This window comes from Melanerpes formicivorus, unplaced genomic scaffold (genome assembly GCF_026170545.1).
Source record: "Melanerpes formicivorus ecotype bairdi unplaced genomic scaffold, bMelFor1.0.p_v2 SCAF_14, whole genome shotgun sequence".
NCBI classification, from domain to species: domain Eukaryota; kingdom Metazoa; phylum Chordata; class Aves; order Piciformes; family Picidae; genus Melanerpes; species Melanerpes formicivorus.
Window position 1 is genome coordinate 7,912,790 of NW_027142366.1, and position 19,750 is coordinate 7,932,539.

General features: G+C 44.8%; 1 protein-coding gene and 1 non-coding gene across 4 annotated transcripts; one reads left to right on the forward strand and one right to left on the reverse strand.

Moving 5' to 3' along the window:
- Positions 1-4,899: 4,899 nt before the first annotated feature.
- TRNAL-UAG (transfer RNA leucine (anticodon UAG)) lies at positions 4,900-4,981 on the forward strand. Its single transcript has one exon. It is a non-coding gene; the product is annotated as a tRNA-Leu (tRNA).
- An 893-nt stretch (positions 4,982-5,874) lies between these two features.
- LOC137445247 (putative short-chain dehydrogenase/reductase family 42E member 2) lies at positions 5,875-19,484 on the reverse strand. Of its 3 annotated transcripts, XM_068146797.1 has the most exons (14): positions 19,422-19,484; positions 18,704-18,765; positions 18,073-18,364; positions 15,870-16,245; positions 15,295-15,390; positions 14,371-14,428; positions 13,606-13,724; positions 12,487-12,562; positions 11,018-11,100; positions 9,645-9,782; positions 8,594-8,659; positions 7,647-7,710; positions 6,884-6,957; positions 5,875-6,626 (listed from the first exon to the last, which is right to left on the reverse strand). In XM_068146797.1, exons 4-14 carry the CDS (start codon positions 16,197-16,199, stop codon positions 6,378-6,380), a joined length of 1,353 nt encoding a protein of 450 aa, XP_068002898.1. In that variant the 5' UTR covers positions 16,200-16,245; positions 18,073-18,364; positions 18,704-18,765; positions 19,422-19,484; the 3' UTR covers positions 5,875-6,377. The 3 variants fall into 3 exon arrangements, with proteins under 3 accessions (XP_068002898.1, XP_068002900.1, XP_068002899.1); XM_068146799.1 differs by lacking the exon at positions 15,295-15,390; XM_068146798.1 differs by lacking the exons at positions 18,073-18,364; positions 18,704-18,765; positions 19,422-19,484 and adding an exon at positions 17,260-17,296.
- Positions 19,485-19,750: the final 266 nt, after the last annotated feature.

Below are 19,750 nucleotides of genomic sequence, written 5' to 3' on the forward strand. Positions count from 1 at the left end.
CGCGCGGCCTCCGCAGCCCGCCAGTGCCCGCACACAGCGGTGAGGGGGGCGGCATTCCGATCACTTTATGTGAGGAAAACGTTGATAATACACGAGAAGGGACCCAGCGATTAGCACTGTTGGGTGTTAGAGACGGGGCAGTCCCGGGAGAGAGGGAGCAGCAGGTGGTGTGCTGGAACCCGCGTGGGGCCAGATCTGCTGAGCCTCGTTCAGAGGAGCCGCACCCCAGCCTCCTTCCTTGCGTCTTCCTTTGGGCTTGGACTGGGCTTCCCGGGGCAGGTGCTCCCGCCCCCCACAAAGGCAGGAAGCAGACACAGAGTGACCCAGGGACCTACGGCGGCTCTATGCCCCGAAAGTTGGCCTTCTCAGCGACATTAAATTGCACATCGCTCCTTTTCCCCATGAGAAATGGCAAAAGAATGTGCTGGGTTTCAGTTTCCAAGGGCTGCAGATTTCCTCAAGTCATCCACATCTGCTTTCCTCCTACACCACTGCCTTTTTGAGTTGGAGACACCCATGTTTAAACTTTTCCTCAAGCTAGAATTTTTGGCAATTTTAAAGAAAACTCATTCTTTCATGGGTTAGATATCAATTAAATAAGTTATGGATTAATTGTGTCACTTGACAGCCTGCAAAGAGCCTGCTCTTGCTGTCACTGAATCTTGTATTCATGATAAATAATCCCCACTAGTGCTTTTTACTGTAAGTGGGGGTTATGGAACCAAGATGTATGTTCTCCATGTCAGATGCATGATCTCCTGCAGCACCACAGACAGATGAATGCACAACCCCTGCTCTCTCCAAAAGGAGAGCACACTGGAGAAGCATTGCTGCAACGCTAGCACTGACATAATCTTTAGGAGGAAGATTACTAACGCTTACTTAAAACCACACAGAGCAGATTCTCTGACTGTGTGCCTGGGATACCCACCTACCATCACATAGATTAAACTAGCATTAGCTCCGGGACTAGAGAGACTGCATGCAGGAATGGTGCCTGCTGCTGGGGACTTCCTTGGCAGCAATTCCCAGCTGAGGGTGCAGCTCTCGTTTGAGAATGTGGAGACTTGACTGAGCCCCTGTTCAATGTTGCTTCCTACAGGCACTTTTCTGGCTAGCCTCAAGGTTCCTGCACTGTTTAAGTTCAAATTAAGCACATTTAGAACATTTATGCAAAGTCTCTGAGGTCCTATTCATCCTGCAGCTGCAAATCACTGATGTAAATAGTAACAGCGACTGAAAACAGAGTATTGGTGCCCCATCAGCACCAGAATGTTATCTCCCCATTTGTCATCCTGTTGGCAGCCCACCTAAGCACCCTTGGGAGCAGCACCGGGCAGGGATGCCATCAGGATGCCTCGTAGCAGGGCCTGAGAAGAGAGCAGACATGTCAAATTAGTTCTGAAGGCCTGGTGGAAGACAGATGTCTGGTTCCCACTGCATGAAAATATATTGATAACGGTTTAAAAAAAGTAATAATCACCATCTGCTATTGTAGGGTACTGATAGTGGCGGAATACTGTTACTGGTGTGATGCAGGGGCATAACTGAAAAAGGCAACTTTAAACTCATGCAAACACCCAGCATTGGTTTAGGCTAAAAGGGTTCCATGGCATATAGCTGTATTATGCACTATTTCCTTATAGAGAGAGTTCTGCTCCCTCAGGAACATAGTTAGGTTATACCATCTCCAGCAACACATTTCTCATGCTTTTAAATAATCCAGCTCTGATATCCTGATGCAAGGGTATACTTTCAGGTTAATCATGGGGGCTTCTCTTTGTAACATTTTCTTAAAAACACAATCAGTAATGATGAAAATGTGTTTGATTAAATACTAAGAGAAATTGTTGTTCCAGGAAACTGCAGTTTTTGAAAGGAAAAAGGCATTTACACCCCAGGTGATACTAACATTCAGAGCTATTCTGTGTTCGTTTGAAAATCCAGATTAAAATTTGTCTGTAAATCCTATGAACATCTTGTCCCAACTTGCTCTTACGACAGTCCCTTCTTACATGGTAAATCAAGCTGGTCATAAACTAAGCATAAGGCAGGTGTATGTAATACACAGATAAAAGCTTCCTGGAGCATCAGTGCATAACTTCATGCAGAAAGAGCAATGGTAGACATAATTTCTCTGTATTGTTTTAACTGGACAGCATTTAGTCTTGGATGTTTTTAGTTCTGTCTACAAAGTAATTCTACAAATTCTTGCTGCAGGCCTGCCAGAATAAGAGGATTTTTCTACTCACCACTGGCAGCTTGAATCTCAATCTGGTTGCCAAACCCAGCTCCCTCGTGGACTGCAAAAGCACTTGCTTACACCATGCCCAGGCTCAGCACCCAGCAGGAAATCCAGGCACCAATGCAGCACGACCAGGAGCTGTTTGAACTGCCCTGGCCACCAGCTGCACTTTGTCCCAGTCTCTGCTGCTCCATGTTGAGTAGCACCGAGATAAAAGCAGCCAGAGGGCACTCATTCGGGTGGGAATGGTTCAGCTGAAGCCACACTGTGATGTCAAGCGAGCAGCTGGCTAGGAAGGTCACTTGGATATCCACAAGTCCATGGGACCAGATGGGATCCATCCTAGGGTGCTGAGAGAGCTGGCGGATGTGCTAGCTAGGCCACTCTCCATCATTTTCCTCCAGTCCTGGCTCACTGGTGAGGTCCCAGATGACTGGAAACTGGCCAACGTGGTCCCCATCCACAAGAAGGGTCGGATGGAGGAACCTGGAAACTACAGGCCAGTCAGCCTGACCTCAGTGCCAGGGAAAGTGATGGAGCAGATTATCCTGGCAGCAATAACTGCGCACCTGAAGGATGGCCAAGGGCTCAGGTCCAGCCAACATGGATTCAGGAAGGGCAGATCCTGCCTCTCCAACCTGATCTCTTTCTATGATCAGGTGACCCGCCTGGTGGATGTGGGGAGGCCTGTGGATGTGGTCTACCTAGACTTCAGCAAGGCCTTTGACACCGTCCCCCACAGCAAACTGCTGACTAAGCTGTCAGCCTGTGGATTGGACCACTACACTCTGTGCTGGGTTAGGAACTGGCTGGAGGGCCGGGCCCAGAGAGTGGTCGTGAACGGTGCCGCATCCAGCTGGAGGCCAGTCACCAGTGGTGTCCCCCAGGGATCAGTGCTGGGCCCTGTCCTCTTCAACATATTCGTTGATGATCTGGATGAAGGGGTAGAGTCAGTCATCAGCAAGTTTGCAGATGACACAAAGTTAGGGGCAGATGTTAGTCAATTAGAGGGTAGAAAGGCTCTGCAGAGGGACCTCGACCGACTGGAAAGATGGGCAGAGTCCAATGGGATGGCTTTCAACAAGTCCAAGTGCCGAGTGCTGCACTTTGGCTATGGCAATCCCATGCAGAGCTATAGGCTGGGGTCGGAGTGGCTGGAGAGCTCCCAGACAGAGAGGGACCTGGGTGTGCTGATCGACAGCCACCTGAATATGAGCCAGCAGTGTGCTCAGGTGGCCAGGAGGGCCAATAGCATTCTGGCCTGCATTAGGAATAGTGTGGCCAGCAGGAGCAGGGAGGTCATAGTGCCCCTGTACTCTGCTCTGGTTAGGCCGCACCTTGAGTACTGTGTCCAGTTCTGGGCTCCTCAGTTTAAGAAGGACATTGAGACACTTGAGCGTGTCCAGAGAAGGGCAACAAGGCTGGTGAGAGGCCTTGAACACAAGCCCTATGAGGAGAGGCTGAGGGAGCTGGGATTGTTTAGCCTGGAGAAGAGGAGGCTCAGGGGTGACCTTATTGCCCTCTACAACTACCTGAAGGGTGGTTGTAGCCAGGAGGGAGTTGGCCTCTTCTCCCAGGCAACCAGCACCAGAACAAGGGGACACAGTCTCAAGCTGCGCCAGGGGAGGTTCAGACTCGAGGTGAGGAGGAAGTTCTTCACCGAGCGAGTCATTCGGCATTGGAATGGGTTGCCCAGGGAGGTGGTTGAGTCATCGACCCTGGAGGCGTTCAAGGGGAGATTGGACGTGGCACTTGGTGCCATGGTCTAGTCATGGGGTCTGCGGTGTCAGGTTGGACTCGATGATCCTCGAGGTCCTTTCCAACCTAAGTGATACTGTGATACTGTGATACTGTGATACTAGCCCCGCAGCGTACTGGCAGCTCTGGGCTGTGCAGCTCTGTGGGCAGCACGCACAGCGCGGTAGGCCAGAAGGCTGCTGTCCCACCGAGGGAAGCTGGGAGAAGGCAAGGGGGTTTCTGCTTGTGGATAACGGGGCAGGCCAGACCCTTGCCCTGACAGAGAGGCATAAGCAGGTACCAGCCGAGTGCTGCCCTCGCCCCTGCGTGGCTACGGCAACGTTGCCGGGACAGCAGATTTGCGCCGTCGGGCAAAACCCCTCTGAGGGCAAGTGGGTGCTCCGTCCCTGCTGCTGTAGGGAACAGGCACCTTGCCGAGGTGCCTGCCGAGGACAAAGTGCCGTGAGGCGCAGCCCGTCTGCGGGAGTTCCGGGGGAGAAAGGGGCCGAGGCTTGGGGGCCGGCCCGGTCCCGGAGAAGGATAACGATCGCCGGGAAGGAAGAACACGGCTCAAAGGCGAGTGCGGGCAGTACCGAGGCCACGTGGGCAGCCGGCGCCGAGCGCGCGACAGTGACGCCACCTGTCGGGCGCTTGCCGCCCGCCCCAGACGCGGAAAGCCCGCGGGGCCTGGTTGGGGGGGCACGGAGGCCGGCAACAGCCAGGCCATAAGGTCAGAGCCGGGGAGGAAGGCTGCGCTCGCTGTAGTAGTGCATTTTTGAGGGAGAGAGTACGCCGGACAGCCATGCGGGAGGGCGTTGCAGTAGCGCGGATACAGGTGGGCGACATGCGGGGGTGGGTGGGGAGAGCGGCGGCACCGCCCCCTGAAAGAGGCCTGGCGGGCGGCTGAGCACCCAGGCGGTAGCGTGGCCGAGTGGTCTAAGGCGCTGGATTTAGGCTCCAGTCATTTCGATGGCGTGGGTTCGAATCCCACCGCTGCCAAGCTGTTTTGTCCCTGCGGGCATGGTAGTGGCTCCTTTTCGCCGCGCGACCGCGGGGGCAGCCTGGAGATGTGACCGGCTTTCAGCGGCCGATCCCTGCACCGCGTCCCGCGGCTGCTGTGAGCGCGGCAGGGTGTCACCCTGGGGCTTGCTGGGGCCACTTACTAAAATGAAGAAAGCCGTGGCACGGGCTTCTCTTGGGGTGTCTTTTGCCTTAAAATCAGAAATGCCGTTTTCTGCAGTTCTGCTCTCCTATGCTGCACCCTCAGCCCACAGGGATGCATCTGGCCATTGCTGCCTTCCTGGAGGTCTAAGCACTCTCCTGTTCTCCAGAATTCTCCAATTTATCTACGTTTATTTCTTCCCCAGAGTGCTTTTAGATGCCCTGTCTCATCCCTAGTTCTGTCTGTTAAATTCTCCCTGCTCATATCGTGTTCTTGGATTGGTCCCTCCCCATATCACAGGCTGGAAAAGGTGCAGACAGCAGCTTGAGTGGTGCTGAGCAGTACCAATAGCTCACTTAAGCTACTGCACGGATTTTTCTCAGTACAGCTGCTATACCTTGAAAATCAGATACAAAACCAGTTGTACCTCAAGTTTACCTGATAAAGCAACTAAACTTCGTTAGTTGACCTTAACTGCAAGAAGCAGCATCTAGATTAGTGCAACCCATTACTGGCAGATTCTCCTACTGTGCCATAAATGCACTTAACCAATGTAACTTAGGAACTTCCAATATAACTAAAACGCGCAGTTTGAGCTGGTGGAAAAACATACCTGCGTGTCCCTTCTACGCTTCCGAACCCCGAGTTGGAGCTACCGGAGATGGCTCTGCACCCTAGGGGGTGGGAGTGGCTCTGGAACAGTCTGCAGAAGCACAGGAGAGGCTGCAGCCAAGTTCAAGTACACTTTTATTTTACCTCATAGGCAGTGTGATACAGTTAATTCACAGTGTGAATTCACTCTGTAGGGCTAGTATGTCTTATTTATAGCAATCCTTTGTTATTTACAGTCCCTTCATTTGTTCCTCCGTTCCCCAAGACAGTGAGCTGTGGCAGCAAGTATGGTCAATCTCGCATGTCAGCAATGTTTCTTCAGTGGTGAAGGACTACAGGTTGGCTGTAGCTCTTCTTTCTGCAGGTTCTCATTTACTTCAGCAATCAATATGGAAAGTTTGGGTTTTTTTTTTTGGTGTGAAATAAACAGAGACAACAATCTCGACTCCAGAGTGTTTCAGTGATCTGTCTGCAATTGTTTCCTGTAATTTAGTTTCTCAAGCACAGCTACTGATGGGTTACAATTTTGGTGTTAAATAACTGTTTTCTGTGCTGGGGCCAGTACTTGTCATGGAGATGAGGACAATCCAAGTAGCAGCGCTGCAACTGAGTTTATTCCAGTCAGTGTTGTCTTTCTTTAAAAAAATGCAAAACTGAAAGGCCATCAACTCTTAAAGAAAGGAAGATCAAACTTAAACTAATAATTAAAGGAAGCAGAACTTTGAGGAAGATGTGATGATTCTGGGTTTCTGGTCTGTTTTTTATGTAATGGTCCACAGAATCAGCAAAGGCAAACTTCTCTGGGCTGTAGCCCAGCTGAATCCGTGCCTTGTCTATTCGGAATGTGTGAGTTGTAGAAATGTTCTGTACCTGTAGGGCAGAAGTGTCAACAGAAAAGTCAACAGTCTGTAAATGGCAGCAAAGACACAGTTAAAGGAAATGCAAAATAAACATCCCCCCAACCCCTTAGCATTATATCAGTGTCCTGTTGACATACATCACATTATTTTTAAAATCCTTCACTCAAAAGGAGAATTTTGAAAGCCCAAAGAGGCATCAAAAGCTGCAAAGCATACTCTTCTGTGCTCCTATGAGAATTAAGGGGAGTTTACAAACAAGGACTTTACCTCATTTCTGGTCAGCAGTGGGGACAGCTCAACAAATGGCTTCAGCATCAGATGAAGGTATTCCATTATCATGGCTGAATAACAAAAGAGTTCTACTTGAGGTAAGCACAGTAAATTGCTACATCGTTATGACTTTGGCATCTCTCACAGTGTCTTTGATAGCAAAGGATCAGCACATACCTAAGAGCTCAGGGCACCATTACTAACAGCAAAAGGACTACTTGCTCACAAGGATTTGGGTTTAATCTTAATACTTCAGTCAGCCTGAATTAGGTGCTTGTGTGAAAAGGGTTCAGAAGGCTGGTGACAGAGGTAGTGAAAAAGTGGTAAAAACCTAACACCCAAAGCTGGATTCTGTTGTAGCTGCTCATGGGGAGAGAGCATGGAGTACAGGAGAAGAAGAAATTCACCCATGCAGCAAAGCAGATACTCTTCAGCATATGTCATGAAGTTGTCTACTTTTGTGTTTGAATCTTTATACCTTATCTCCCCAAAGCTATGCATCTGTTAAGTCCTACAGAAAGCCTGGGGTTTTTTTTGGTGGGACTTAGATAACAGACCGGTCTGTTTCCACCACACTTCACGGAGCTGAACTTCACCCCTAACTGCTACACACTAGATGAGCCTACAACATAAAACTGTTTATAAACATGGACATTAAAATTGTGGAGAAGTTAGATACAAAACCCCCACAATGTTCTATAACAATTAGGAATAAGGGTAGTGGGGACAGGAAAGAGAAATGTTGATAAAATACTTGTACCTGTTGCATAAACTAAGGAAGTAGGAATACGTATCCATGGCTTACTGCAACCTAACCTTTCAAACTGAAAGAAATAGAAAAAACAGTGAGGGGAAAAAAAAAAGCCAACAGAAACCTCAAGTTTTAAAGTTTCAATACAAAATATATTTGTGGAAGTATTAACTAATACACCAGAAATTTCATAATGGCAGTTACTATTTGAGTTTGTTGTTGGCTTGGTTTTGTTTTTTTTTTCAGGGGATTCCAGTTAAGTAGCACATGCAGACACTGTCATTTTCAAATGGAAGTCTTAAAGGGGAAAACAAAGGTTTAGAATCATTGGTCAAAATGTCAGAGTGTGCTGATACCTAATTTGTGTTAAGTATAGTTAACATAACTATGTCACAGTGTTAAATTAGGTACATAGAACTCTGTTAACATATAGTTAACAGTTATGTTAACCACATATGGGTTTGAGTTCATCATTAACAACAGAATGGTCTTTTAAAAAGAATCTGTATTACAGGCTGGTTGAGGCTGGATCCTCATCTAGTTGAGGATGCCCCGGCTTACTACAGAGGGAGTTGGACAGATGTCCTTTGGAAGTCCCTTCCAACCCAGACCATTCTGTGATTCTATGATACAGATTAATAGGTAGGATTTGTATTTTTTTGGCCACCCAAAATAGCCACAGATGCATGCCCAAGAAATGGAGACAGTGGCAGCTCCAAAGAAGATTCTGGTTTCGATGGGCCTTTGGGCTCAGTGGAAACAGTTGTTTTAATGCAGTATTTTAGGTAGGCTTTGTTACAGTGCTAGTCACACTGAACTTTAAGCAGGAATTAAAGACGTATTCAGAAGGGAACTCCTATACCCAAATCAAACACAGCAGCTGTAACATGCACACAAAAGCTGTAGACAGTCAAAGAAATCAGTGTAGTTGGAGATGAAATATGCATTGCACGTACAAGTGGTGTTAACCATTCAAAAAGGTTGAAGTTTTCACCGTCATTTATGAAATACACCTGGCCACTCTGTTAAAGGGGTAGAGAAGATACAAGTTAGTAAAAGTAATACTGCACAGATAGTGACTTCTTTATCTCACTCCTTATGAACAGCTTGAAATAATACAGCAACATAAAATGTGCCTGGGTATACATACAAGTCAACAAACTAGCTACCTGTGCTTCAACCACTAACCTGCACGGTGAAATTGGAGTGCCTGATGTGATTAACAAGCCTTGGGATCAATTCTCTATTACAGCTATGCCTACACAGAAAGGCTGCACTGACTGTGCAGAGATTACCCAGCCTGCTGAAAGTGGAGCTGTACCTAACTTGTGTTGTTAACATACATCCCCCAAATGGAGATACATCTTCTGCTCTCAGGCTGCTGAAGGTTCACTGACATCTGTAACACCCCATCTGGTGTAACCAAGGCCTAAGTTCCCTCTTTTGCTTTTAGGGGTTTAGAAAAATCAATTTAATCTCCTTTGAAAATATTTCTAATATACTTTAAGTGTAGTGTTTCTAGGTCAAATACAAAACTGTTTACAAGGAGGAAAGTGATTGCAACTATTTTTTAAATCAATGAGTTCAAATAAAATAGGCTTTTATTTGCATATGGTATGGGAAGAACTGATTATCACATGTCAGAGCATTACATCTGGAACTATATACAGGAGAACAGGAGATTCATCTGCCCAACTTCCAGTTTCCCTTCTGACCTCACAAACATTCTTTGTTCACCTTCCAGGTATGGCAAATATTATATTACAAAAATGTAAAGTTAAGATAGTCTTACAGAACTGAATATTCCAGCTCTTGACACACTGCACAGCCAGTGCTGCTGTCCCCTACACGGTTCATTTGTCCACTGAAAACACAGACAACTACCTAAGCTAAAGGACCATAATGCAAACATTAAATTACTGCTACTACAGGAGTTACTACAGTACAAAACACAGTGCCAAGATCCCCTGTCAAATGAGGACTGTGCTGCTCTTACTGCTTACTTACAGCTATGTAGTTCTTCTCAGGGGTGAGAGCTTCAGCAGCTAGAATCTGAGCTTGTACAAGATTCTCTGCATGCACCCAATTCATTTTAGCAGAAGGATCCCCAAACTTGAAGCTAAGTAGCCCTCTCTCAATATTCTTCTGTAAACATAAACAAACATGAAACCAAAGCAAGATGGGTTTTAAAATGAGGCACAGTGCACTTTCTTGTCCAGCTAAATGTAGGTTTGTCTCTACTTTTTTAAAGTACATGAATCAATTAAAAAGAAGCAAGAGAAGTGCAAAGAGCTCTAAAAATACTCCTGCTGAGGAAGGACTGAAGAACATATCAAACACAGTGTTTTCTGAATTTACAAACCCCACAAGTCTGCTGTAAGGATAAGTAAAGTGTTGCATGGAAAGGTAAGGTCCAGTTCTGAGTGGATCAGAAGTATTCCCAAAATTGGATCAAATTTAACAAATAGCTTTGGCCAAGAAAAATCAGAAGGTGTCAGAGTCTTTATTTAATACATTTTAGAAACTGCAAAATATGACATATGCCATAAAATGGGCTCATGTATCAAATAAACTCTTACATGGATTTAGAAGTGTAAAGCAAACATCTTGGATTTAACTAAAATGACATTTTACCACTCTTTAGAATTATTTTATTTAGAAGACAGTGAAGTATATTGTGATTGGATTCAATTTAATTCTGCACAATAAAGTATATTGTAGCTGACTTCAGTTTAATTCTGCACCTCAGCCAGAAAACAATCAATTATGGGGTAAGCTTGAATCCATTAGTTCCTCAAAGCTGTGCCCAAGATTAGAATTGTGCTGATGCTTTTAAAATTTCTGACCCATATTACTCTTTGGAGATGATGTTCTAAACACTGTTAGTCCTGCAATTTACAAGACAGCAAGTGAAAAAGAATAAATGAGTAAATGTGAGCATCTCAGCTGCTTGTCCTTTAGTAACCCATTGTGCTGAAGGTGCTTCTGACTCCAGAAACTGTTTCACCAGCTAAGGAAAGCTATTAATAGTTGAGACTGGAAATAAGATATTTTGCTGTATCTCTCTTCATTAATATTTTAAACCATTTGGTGTAAGTTGCATGCAAACAGACATTTGAAATATCATATATTGGCCTGAATGTTATAATTATATAGTAAGCATTACAGTTGGACTTTATGAAGTGTTTGTGTATCAAGAAAAGGCTTAATGCACTGTACCTTCTTTACAGAGGTAATCTAGTGCCTGCTAACAAAAGTTCTGATATACTCAGCAGACAACTGAGTTGCCCAATAAGAAGGTCAGTCACTTTCTAACACATGTAAGTGATGCTGTTGTGTATCATGGAAAATTCTGCTGATCCAAAAATTCAAACACATACTGCTAGCCTTGGCAAGTGTCTTTGCTCTTCTGGTCCATAGATTCCTGGTGGTCGAAGAACACATGTATGGAGTATTCCACCTCCTAGAATTGATAAGATCATTCCTCAGTGATTTTAACATGACTAGGTTCTATCTTTGTATGAACAAAAGATTGTGGTAGCAGAACTTACTCTGAAATAGATTAACTTCACCATCTTACGTGTCACAAGATATTGTATGTTAAGTTGGCAGAAGCAGAACATGCAAAATAGCAAGGTAAAATTCAGAGAGGCCCTGCCAGCAGTTGGATTCCTGGAAATTACCAGATACTTCCAAACCTCTTTCTAACCAGTCCTTTGTGCCAAAGCAGTGAATGAACGTGCCAGCTGTGTGATGAGTTTGCTGAAGTGAGCAAGTTATTGGTAGGAAAGTGGAAAGAAGGCAACTGACTTCACACAAAATTGTTGTGGGAAACAATGACTTGCAAGCAGCACAAGACAGAGCTGAAAGCTTCTCTCAACAGCAGGCACAGCCAGCTCCCACTAGAACTGCTGTAGAAGCTTTTTGATCATTTCTGTGGGAGAATGTGATGGTCTGCAAAAACCATCATAAAAATCCAATCACTTCCCAAGTGTATCAATTGGCTGGTTCATCATCTGCTAGCAACTGTTCTTAATAATACTTGAAAGCATGCAAACTCCTAATTCCTGCAATATCACAGGATAAAATGGGTTGTTTGAACACTGCTTAGTTCTAATTTCATTAACAAATGCAGAACTGTGTCTTGCTCCTAAAATTCAGAGGGGCTTTGATGTGAAGAGATGCTGAGGATATAAGGAAAAAAATCTTTTTTAAACAAAATAATTCTAATGGAATGCCCATCAATGACTTCACATCTCTTTACAGCCCTCTGCAAGTATCAAGTGAAGAGAGCCTTTCCTGTAAGTTGTCTACAGCTAAATTTAGCTCAGTATCACTTGGTCACATGGAATCATGTTGCACTTTACATTAGTTTGTTTTGCACTGGCAGTTATAGTATCTCACAGGTGAGCTCAAGTATTCGAGTGTATAACTGGCTTCCTCAACATGGAAAACTTTGGGAAGCACTAATAAATAATTCCAGGCTGTAGTATCAGGTGGCTTCTTCAGATTTTAATGTATAATTTGTGGGGTGTGTGTAACAATTTATTCAACATTCATGTTTTACTTACGTTGCATAATACTGTGAGACGAAACACTCCTTTCTGTTTAATTTATAGCGGTCTTCATCTTTTTGATTAACACTGAGCTCCTTGCTACTATGCTAAAACCTCTTACAGAACTTACATTAGAAGTGATTTTTAAGTGAAAAGCTTTTAGCTTGTGAGAGGGGGAAAGGTAACTTGATTTCAGAATTGCTGGACAATCTTGTATGCTGACGGAGCATACAGGATGTTAGTGAGGAACAAGGAGTAAATTCTACGATGAATTAATGCTAAGACAAAAGTACCTGGTAGTGGAGTTCCATTAGCTGCTAGTACCATTTGTTCTGCAATTGATTTGGTTCTGGAATAATGGTCAACATGCTACAAAGGAAAAGAAATATGGTTTTATCTGATCTTGAAATGACACCGAAGGAACATCTCTCTGCTAGTTTTACTTAGCAGATGGCTACAAATACCTCAAAATACAGAAGCTGTGGGGTATTAGTTCAGGATTAAAGACATGCATATTGCTAAGGTAAGCAAGCATTTTTGTTTATGCAAATCCAGTTAATTAATTTCAGCACATCTGAGAAGCAATAAATATATGTATGCCTTGAATGCTGCCAAGAATGTAACTGATCACTGCTTTGGAATCTGGATTTCTTTTCCAGGTAACGGAAAAGTCAAAAGCCAAATTTGAAGACATCACAATTGGCCTGAATTACCTTGGTCACTTTCTTGTGCCACTGTCTGAGAGGAAATATTATCTGATGTGTTATTTAAAATGTTATTCAGTATTTTCTCTATCCATCTATACTCTTTGAAAGACTGTCAAGGACTAGATGGAGAGACACAAAAATAACTTTATATACAAAGCCCCCAAAAGTACTTTTCTCCTTTTAATTAGATGTCATAAAAGTACATAAAAATAGGCTGCTTTCCCATATCAGCTCTACACTGAATATGGGTAATTTTCAATGAGGGAGAAACAGAAAAGTCACATAGATAATAAAAGGCTTTGTATACATATATTAAACCAAATCAAATTAATAATCAACAGGTTATAGTAAAACCTAAAATCTTATTCTATATTAAAGCAAATCAAATTAATCATAAACAACTGATTATAATAAAGCCTAAAAAACTCTAGTTACATATGTCAGTTCCCAGTGTCTGATCCCTTGTTTCATCATTCATGCTCCTGCTTTTGCTTTAATCAAAATCATCTAATTGACACGAATTATCATTCCATTCATCACAGAAACAAAGAAATATATACGACAATGTACATAAAACTGATGGCTCAAGGCTGCAAACAGCATCTACAAAGGGTGTAAAGAGTCTTCTTTCTTGTACCTGGATTCTGGCAAGAAGCAAGGAAGTAAGCAAAGAGGAAACCTGAAAACATAACACAGCCCAAATACCTTTTCGATTGGAAAATATGGCACAGTTTCCTCATCGCCGTCCTCAATGGGAAGCCCTCCAAACACCACGTTTACTGTACTGGTGTAGATCAGTCTAGCAATGTTCCTTTGTTTGCAGGCTGTGGCAATGTGTAAAGTAAATTAGCTTAGTGGAAAATGAAAAATATATGCAAAAAAGGTTTGTATGATCTTTTTCTGAGAAACTGTCAAATCTTAGAAGAGCAAATCCTTCAATTTTAGAGCTGAGCAGTTTAAAACACAAAGCGGATTTTAAAGGAAGGAAACAGTGTAGAACTAACTGCTTTATAACTCAGCACATCCTGGCTTGGATGCTGAAGAGCACACTATTCCTTGGGAAGAGCTTTTACCGGCCTGTTGAGACGGCCTTCAGCTCCAGCTGGGCAGGTGGCTGCAGTCCACCTGCCTCAAGGGCTGCCCACTGCCTGTACACAAGCTATGAAACAGCAGCGAGGCTAACGGCTATGAATTACACCTAGAAGTGGTTAACTCCTTATGGGGATGGGAATTCTGACACCAGATCAAACATGGTGAGGAAAAGCTGAAGCAGCTGAGCTACAGTGCTGACTCTCATGTCACACACAGAGGAAAAAACAATGACACATTTCCTCCCCTTCTGCCAAAACTGTAAAGTTAGTTGTTAGTAAAAAATAGTGTGTGCCAAAAAAAGAGCCAACTGGCCTTCTCCAAGTGGTATAATACTGTCATCTGCTATACTAACACCCAGTGGCAAGGTTAGATACATACCATCAATGATGAATCTTGTTCCATGAATGTTTACAGTTTCAATCTCTTCTCTGTGCAACTAGAAGTATAAAGAAACGGTGCAATTTTTAACAACAATCCATTTGAAATTCAACACTGGGATGCTATAAATGTCCCCAGATAAAGGTACTGCAGCCTAGTGCTTTGATGATAAATAAGAGCATCCAGACTGCTGTTCCAGCCTTCCAAGAAGTCAAATCATTATTTTTAAACTATGCCTGTGTTTTTCTTGCAGTTGCAGAGAGTAGCCTGCATGAAGCAAGGCATCGTGGTGCTTCTGAACATCCATTTTCAGTTGTTAAAGGCCTTGCAGCAGTATGTTAAATATCCATGTTTCACTAGCACTTCAGTGACTAGCTGCTTCTACCCAGAGCAATTCCAAGTATGCACTGCTCAGCTGCAAGCATCTTTGATTGAGCTGTTCTACCCCCAGCTAAGGTAATTTCTGAAGTTCCTTTTACTAAATATGGTGAGGAGGGGGGTGTTTGTGACTCTGATCATGAAAATTGTGGCTTAGAGTCCTAGAGTACACCCTTACAGCTTTTTACCCACTTATGGCAAACAAGTAAGACTTGGGACACAGCTGTTGGTATAATTTAGTTGCATAAAGTGATTTATAATTTAGTTCAGGTTTTATTCCTTGATCCTGTCCTTTCCCATGGAACTCTGAGGTGTAAGGGTTTTGGAGGGACCCAGCCTCCCTTGTCTTTCTTTTTGTCCTCAGAGTTATTTCAGAACTCTTCAATGCCATTTCAACTTCAAAAACCCTTCTGGTGGAGCTTTTAATGAAGAGGAAATAATTTCACAGCTAGGAAAACAGTGCTGTAAGCAGACAGCTTGCAGCTAGCACAGCAGTTTGCACAGAGCAATCTACCAAAACAGCATGCCAAAACGATCTGGACTCACTTGCTCTCTTCCTGACATTCCATATGAAGCTACATGAAACACACAATCAGCCCCTTCACAGGCTGCAAATATGGCATCATAATCCCTGACATCTGCCTGTAATACATAAGAAAACATATTTGAACTTGAAATCAAAGCTGCAGGTTAGCATTTGTCATCCAGTGGGTTAGCACAGAGGCATGTGTACATATACTTGTACTCACTGTACATCTCAGGACTGAAAACTAAGCCTGTTTTAGTACTTACTGATGATCCTGCTTTTCTTCCATAGAACTCAAAAGACTTTAAAAACATTCATTAAGCTTCATAAAACCTGTGTTTATTTTACAGTGGATTAAGCTAAGGCACAGATGAGGGTGGTGGCTGGGCCCTGAGAAGCACTTCATGGCCTAGAGATGAAATGGCTGCTCTGTGCTACACATTACAGGTTTCATTGTTTTACTTATTTCAGATATACTAAAATCAGTTGACCACAAATCCTGTGGGGTATTTGGATTCAGTGAAAACTGATAAGACATTATGGAAAAGGGCAAATGAACAAGCATTTACTGTTGTGAGAACAGCATTTATCATACCTGGATACACACTATTCCATTAGGGATTTCCCAGATGGGCTTGTGTATGTCATACAGCACAACTGAAGCTCCCGCGCTGGCAAGAGCACACCCCAGTTTGTATCCAAAGTAGCCTCCACCTCCTGTCACCACTGCTTTCATACTTTTTGCACCATTTTCCTTCTCTTGGGAGTCGGAGGTTTGGTGCCAGAGGGTCGCTATTCCGCTCACGATGAGTTTTCTGTCAGTGAAATACTGTCTTCCGTTACCAGACACATGCAACAATTTTTCCTCCATGTTGAAAATTGCCCCATAGCACTCCTGGACACAGACAATTCCAGTGACTTTCATGTTAACGAGCTCTATTCGCAGCGGCAAAGCTTTACTTTAATGCAACCTGTTTAAGGGAGAGAAAGATGAAAGCAAAACACTAACTCCAAACTTTCCAGATTGGAAGGGTTTCTTTTAAAAGACTAATTTTTCTGCTCAATTCTTTGTTGAATTGTAATTCTCAGATTTTGCAAATGTTTAAGCTGTCTGTATACATTACTAAAGGCAGCAGCCTGGAAACCAGTATCAAAGGTGGCATGTTGTAGATTAAACAGAATAAACTTAACCACACCCCCCCACACACACACACCACCATGCCACTAGAGATCTAATAAAGAAGGTCCCTAATGTAAAGGACATAGACTCAAATATTTTCTATATATGAGGCACAATCAGAATAATGATAAAGGCCATGGGGTTTTTATTAGGGAAGAGAGGTTGCTGCCTATGTGAAATGCTGGTCTTCATTTGATTCCTTCTGATCTGTGTCACAAGGTCAGAAATGGCCTTTTAGGGGTCAGATGGGACCCAGAGGCCACACCTGAATCTGAAATCTTCAACTGTCAGGAAAACTCTAAAGATGAACAAACTGCATTTAACTTCCTAGGAAACAAGCAAGGGCCAAGCAGAACAGCAGCAGCACAAAATGTCCCCTGGAGCAAAAGAGGTTTCTCATGCTTCTTCCACTTGTCCCTGGCCTAACACAGGCATCAGGTAGAGGTGGTATTTTCGACCCCTGCAGCTGGGTGTAAATGAAGACCGTGCTGTGGGTTTATTGGTGGTGGTGGATGGAGCTGAGCCACAGGAGGATTTCAGAAGGGAAGAGGAACGCCAAATCCTTATAACTTTAGAAGGTGTATCAGAGAACAGGGCAGGTATCAAATCCCTCGCTTTCCAGGGGAGCAGCAATAAAATAATTGCTATGCGAGAGAAAAGGTCGGTAAATCCGCTAAGAAAAAAGCAACAGTGAATCGTTTATTTCTTAACCGTGGAGATCCGCTCTCATCTATGCAAGGGTCAAAGGTTGAGCACTGCCAGACGAGGCCTTCTAGAGGCTGCGGCTGCCGCTTTCCTCCCTTACCCATTTCGCTTCCCTGTGCCGCAATAAAAGATTAAGAGTCACCCGAGCTCCCGCATCTCCCATGCAAATCTGCCAGGGGAACGCGGGGCCGGGAGCCAAGGGAACCTGTGCTCCGGTCGGCGGCCCCTGCCCTCCTCACCGCCGGGGCGGGCCGGCTCCGGGCGCGGGCACGGGCACGGGCACGGGCACGGACCGTTTGGGCTGTTCCCCACACAACCCTCCCGCTGCGCCAGGGCGGTTGGGCGGCTGCGGGCCCGGCCAGGCCGGGGGGGAGGAGGCGGCACCCAGAGTTTCCGCCGCACCGCGGGACGCTCACCATCGCCGCGGGTCCCGTTACACAGCCCCGGCCGGCCCCGCACATGTGTCAGACCGGGCTCCTTAGGGTCCTGCAACACCGCTGGCCTCCCACTGCTCTCCCGAGGTCCCACAGACCCCTTGCGACCCTGGCTCCTCCCACAGCCCTGCTTGGGGTCCCACAGCTGCCTTAAGCCCCACTCATCTTGCAGCGTCCTTGGGAGCCAACAGCATCCCTGAGATCCCATAGCATTCCCTGAAATCCCATACCATCCCATAGCATTCCTGGGTTCCCAGAACATCGATCCCTAGGTTCCCTGAGCATCCCTTGGGTCCCAGAGCATTCCTGAGTTCACATAGTATCCCTGGAATCTCATCCCTGGAATCTCATAGCATCCTATAGCATTCCTGGGTTTGCAGAGCATCCCTGAGATCCCATAGCATCCCACAGCATTCCTTGGATCCCAGAGCACCCCACAGCATTCCTGGTTTCCCAGAGCATCCTGTGGTGGCTCTTACCTCCTTGTGTCTTCATACAGCCGTGACCACTGCACGAAAGCATCCCGTCAGTGGCTAGGGCTCTGTCCACACCGAGATACCTGTTGAACAGGTTGTTCAGGAAAAATACACCATCTCTTGATCACCGGTTGGACAGCTGGTGGCAGGACATGGCTCGGAGAGATGCCAAGCATCAGAAACACTTGCAAAACAGCCAGAGTCCCCAGAGTGCAAATACAAACAAATAGGCACTAAGGTCCCTGCCCTCCTGAGCCGGCAGCGGGTCTCTGTTTGGCTCTGTGGTCTCTCGTGCCTGGGAGGATGTGAAAAACATCAGGAGCTGCAGAATTCCAGAACTAGCCATCCCAGGCAAAACCCTTTAAACTCTGAACACCTTTATCTCCTCCTTTATAGGTGTGCCATGTCTGAATGTTCATATTAAATTTTAATCATTTAAAGACACACTTGTAGTTATGGTGGAGCGTAAGTAACTCCAACAATATCCAGTGAAGGCTGGGGACAGCTAGCTATTCCAGACTGAGCATCAAAGTTGTCTTAAAGCTTTAAATACTGAATTTGTAATAAAGATAAATCAGCTTAACAAAGCCACTTAGTACTAATCACTACTCTTAGAACATATATCACATCTTACCTGAAATAACAGAGGTTTGGTGTTACAGGATGAGAATGGTGGAGCTCTGTGGGGACTCACACCTGCAAAGCCAGAGGATTCCTTGGTTAGTTCTCACTGAGGAGCATCCAGAAAAGGCCACAGCCTGTGCTTCTGCTGGGCTGCACTCAGCTGCCTGATGTCTCTTCTGAAAAGTGTTGCTGGAATCTGGGATGCAGTCCTGAGCTATTAGTCTAATAAAAGCAATATATGAAAGGTTCATAAATAACTAATTCAAAAGCAAATGGAGTGTTTGCATGCAGTTAAAATGCTCACGCAGGGAAGTAACTTTACACTCGTGGTTCTCTGTTCTGCATTTCTAGAGAAAGGAGGCTTATGCAGCACCTCCTACGGTGCCTGCTTGTCTGTCTGTCAGCTCCACCTCTGGGCTGGCAAAGTGTGAACTTAACTAGTTTTAATAAAACTTGGATAAAAGTGTCATAAATACTGAGTATCTCTAACTTCTCCAACAACAGGTAGTCAGGAATAGGAGAGAGGGCTGAGCAGTGCCCCAGTGAAGATGTACAGCATGAGCTCAGTTGGTATGGACAAAGGACAATTTCCAAATGCAAATCCAGACCCACTGCACCCAGAACTGTTTAAAGGAAAGGAAAACAGAGTGAAACAAATCTTTGCTCATGTCAGCTGCAGTAGTAGTGGTTGCTCACACATTCTCCTGTCACTGTATGCTGTCCTTTACCTATAATGTTTTAGCTTGTAGGTGTGCTGTTAGCTCTCCTGTGTACCCTGTAGATTTAAGAATGCTGTGAGAGTCGGTTCTCAAAGATCCTGTAAAATGTAACAGAGAGATAAGAAAAACACAGACTAGAGACAGTCAGATGGCAAAACTTTTCCATCACTCTTTTCTGTGACCCACCCTGTCCAGTCCAGTTCTCCTGATCCACATGCAGTGCAAGAGAGGGAGCAGCTGCTCCCTGAGAAAATCCTTGTGACAAGTAGTCTTATGAAAAGCCATCTGGGCTACACATGGTACATGTATGTGTAGTACATGTGCAGCATGTGTGGCTT

Excerpts from the sequence above, each read along its gene's own strand:
- LOC137445247 (XM_068146797.1), bottom strand. The coding sequence starts at position 16,199 with ATGAAAGTCACTGGAATTGTCTGTGTCCAGGAGTGCTATGGGGCAATT. Across the intron at positions 12,563-13,605 it reads CATATTTTCCAATCGAAAAG|CATGTTGACCATTATTCCAG; the intron begins GTATTTGGGCTG and ends TTTCCTTTGTAG. Across the intron at positions 9,783-11,017 it reads GACACTTGCCAAGGCTAGCA|AAGAATATTGAGAGAGGGCT; the intron begins GTATGTGTTTGA and ends TTATGTTTACAG.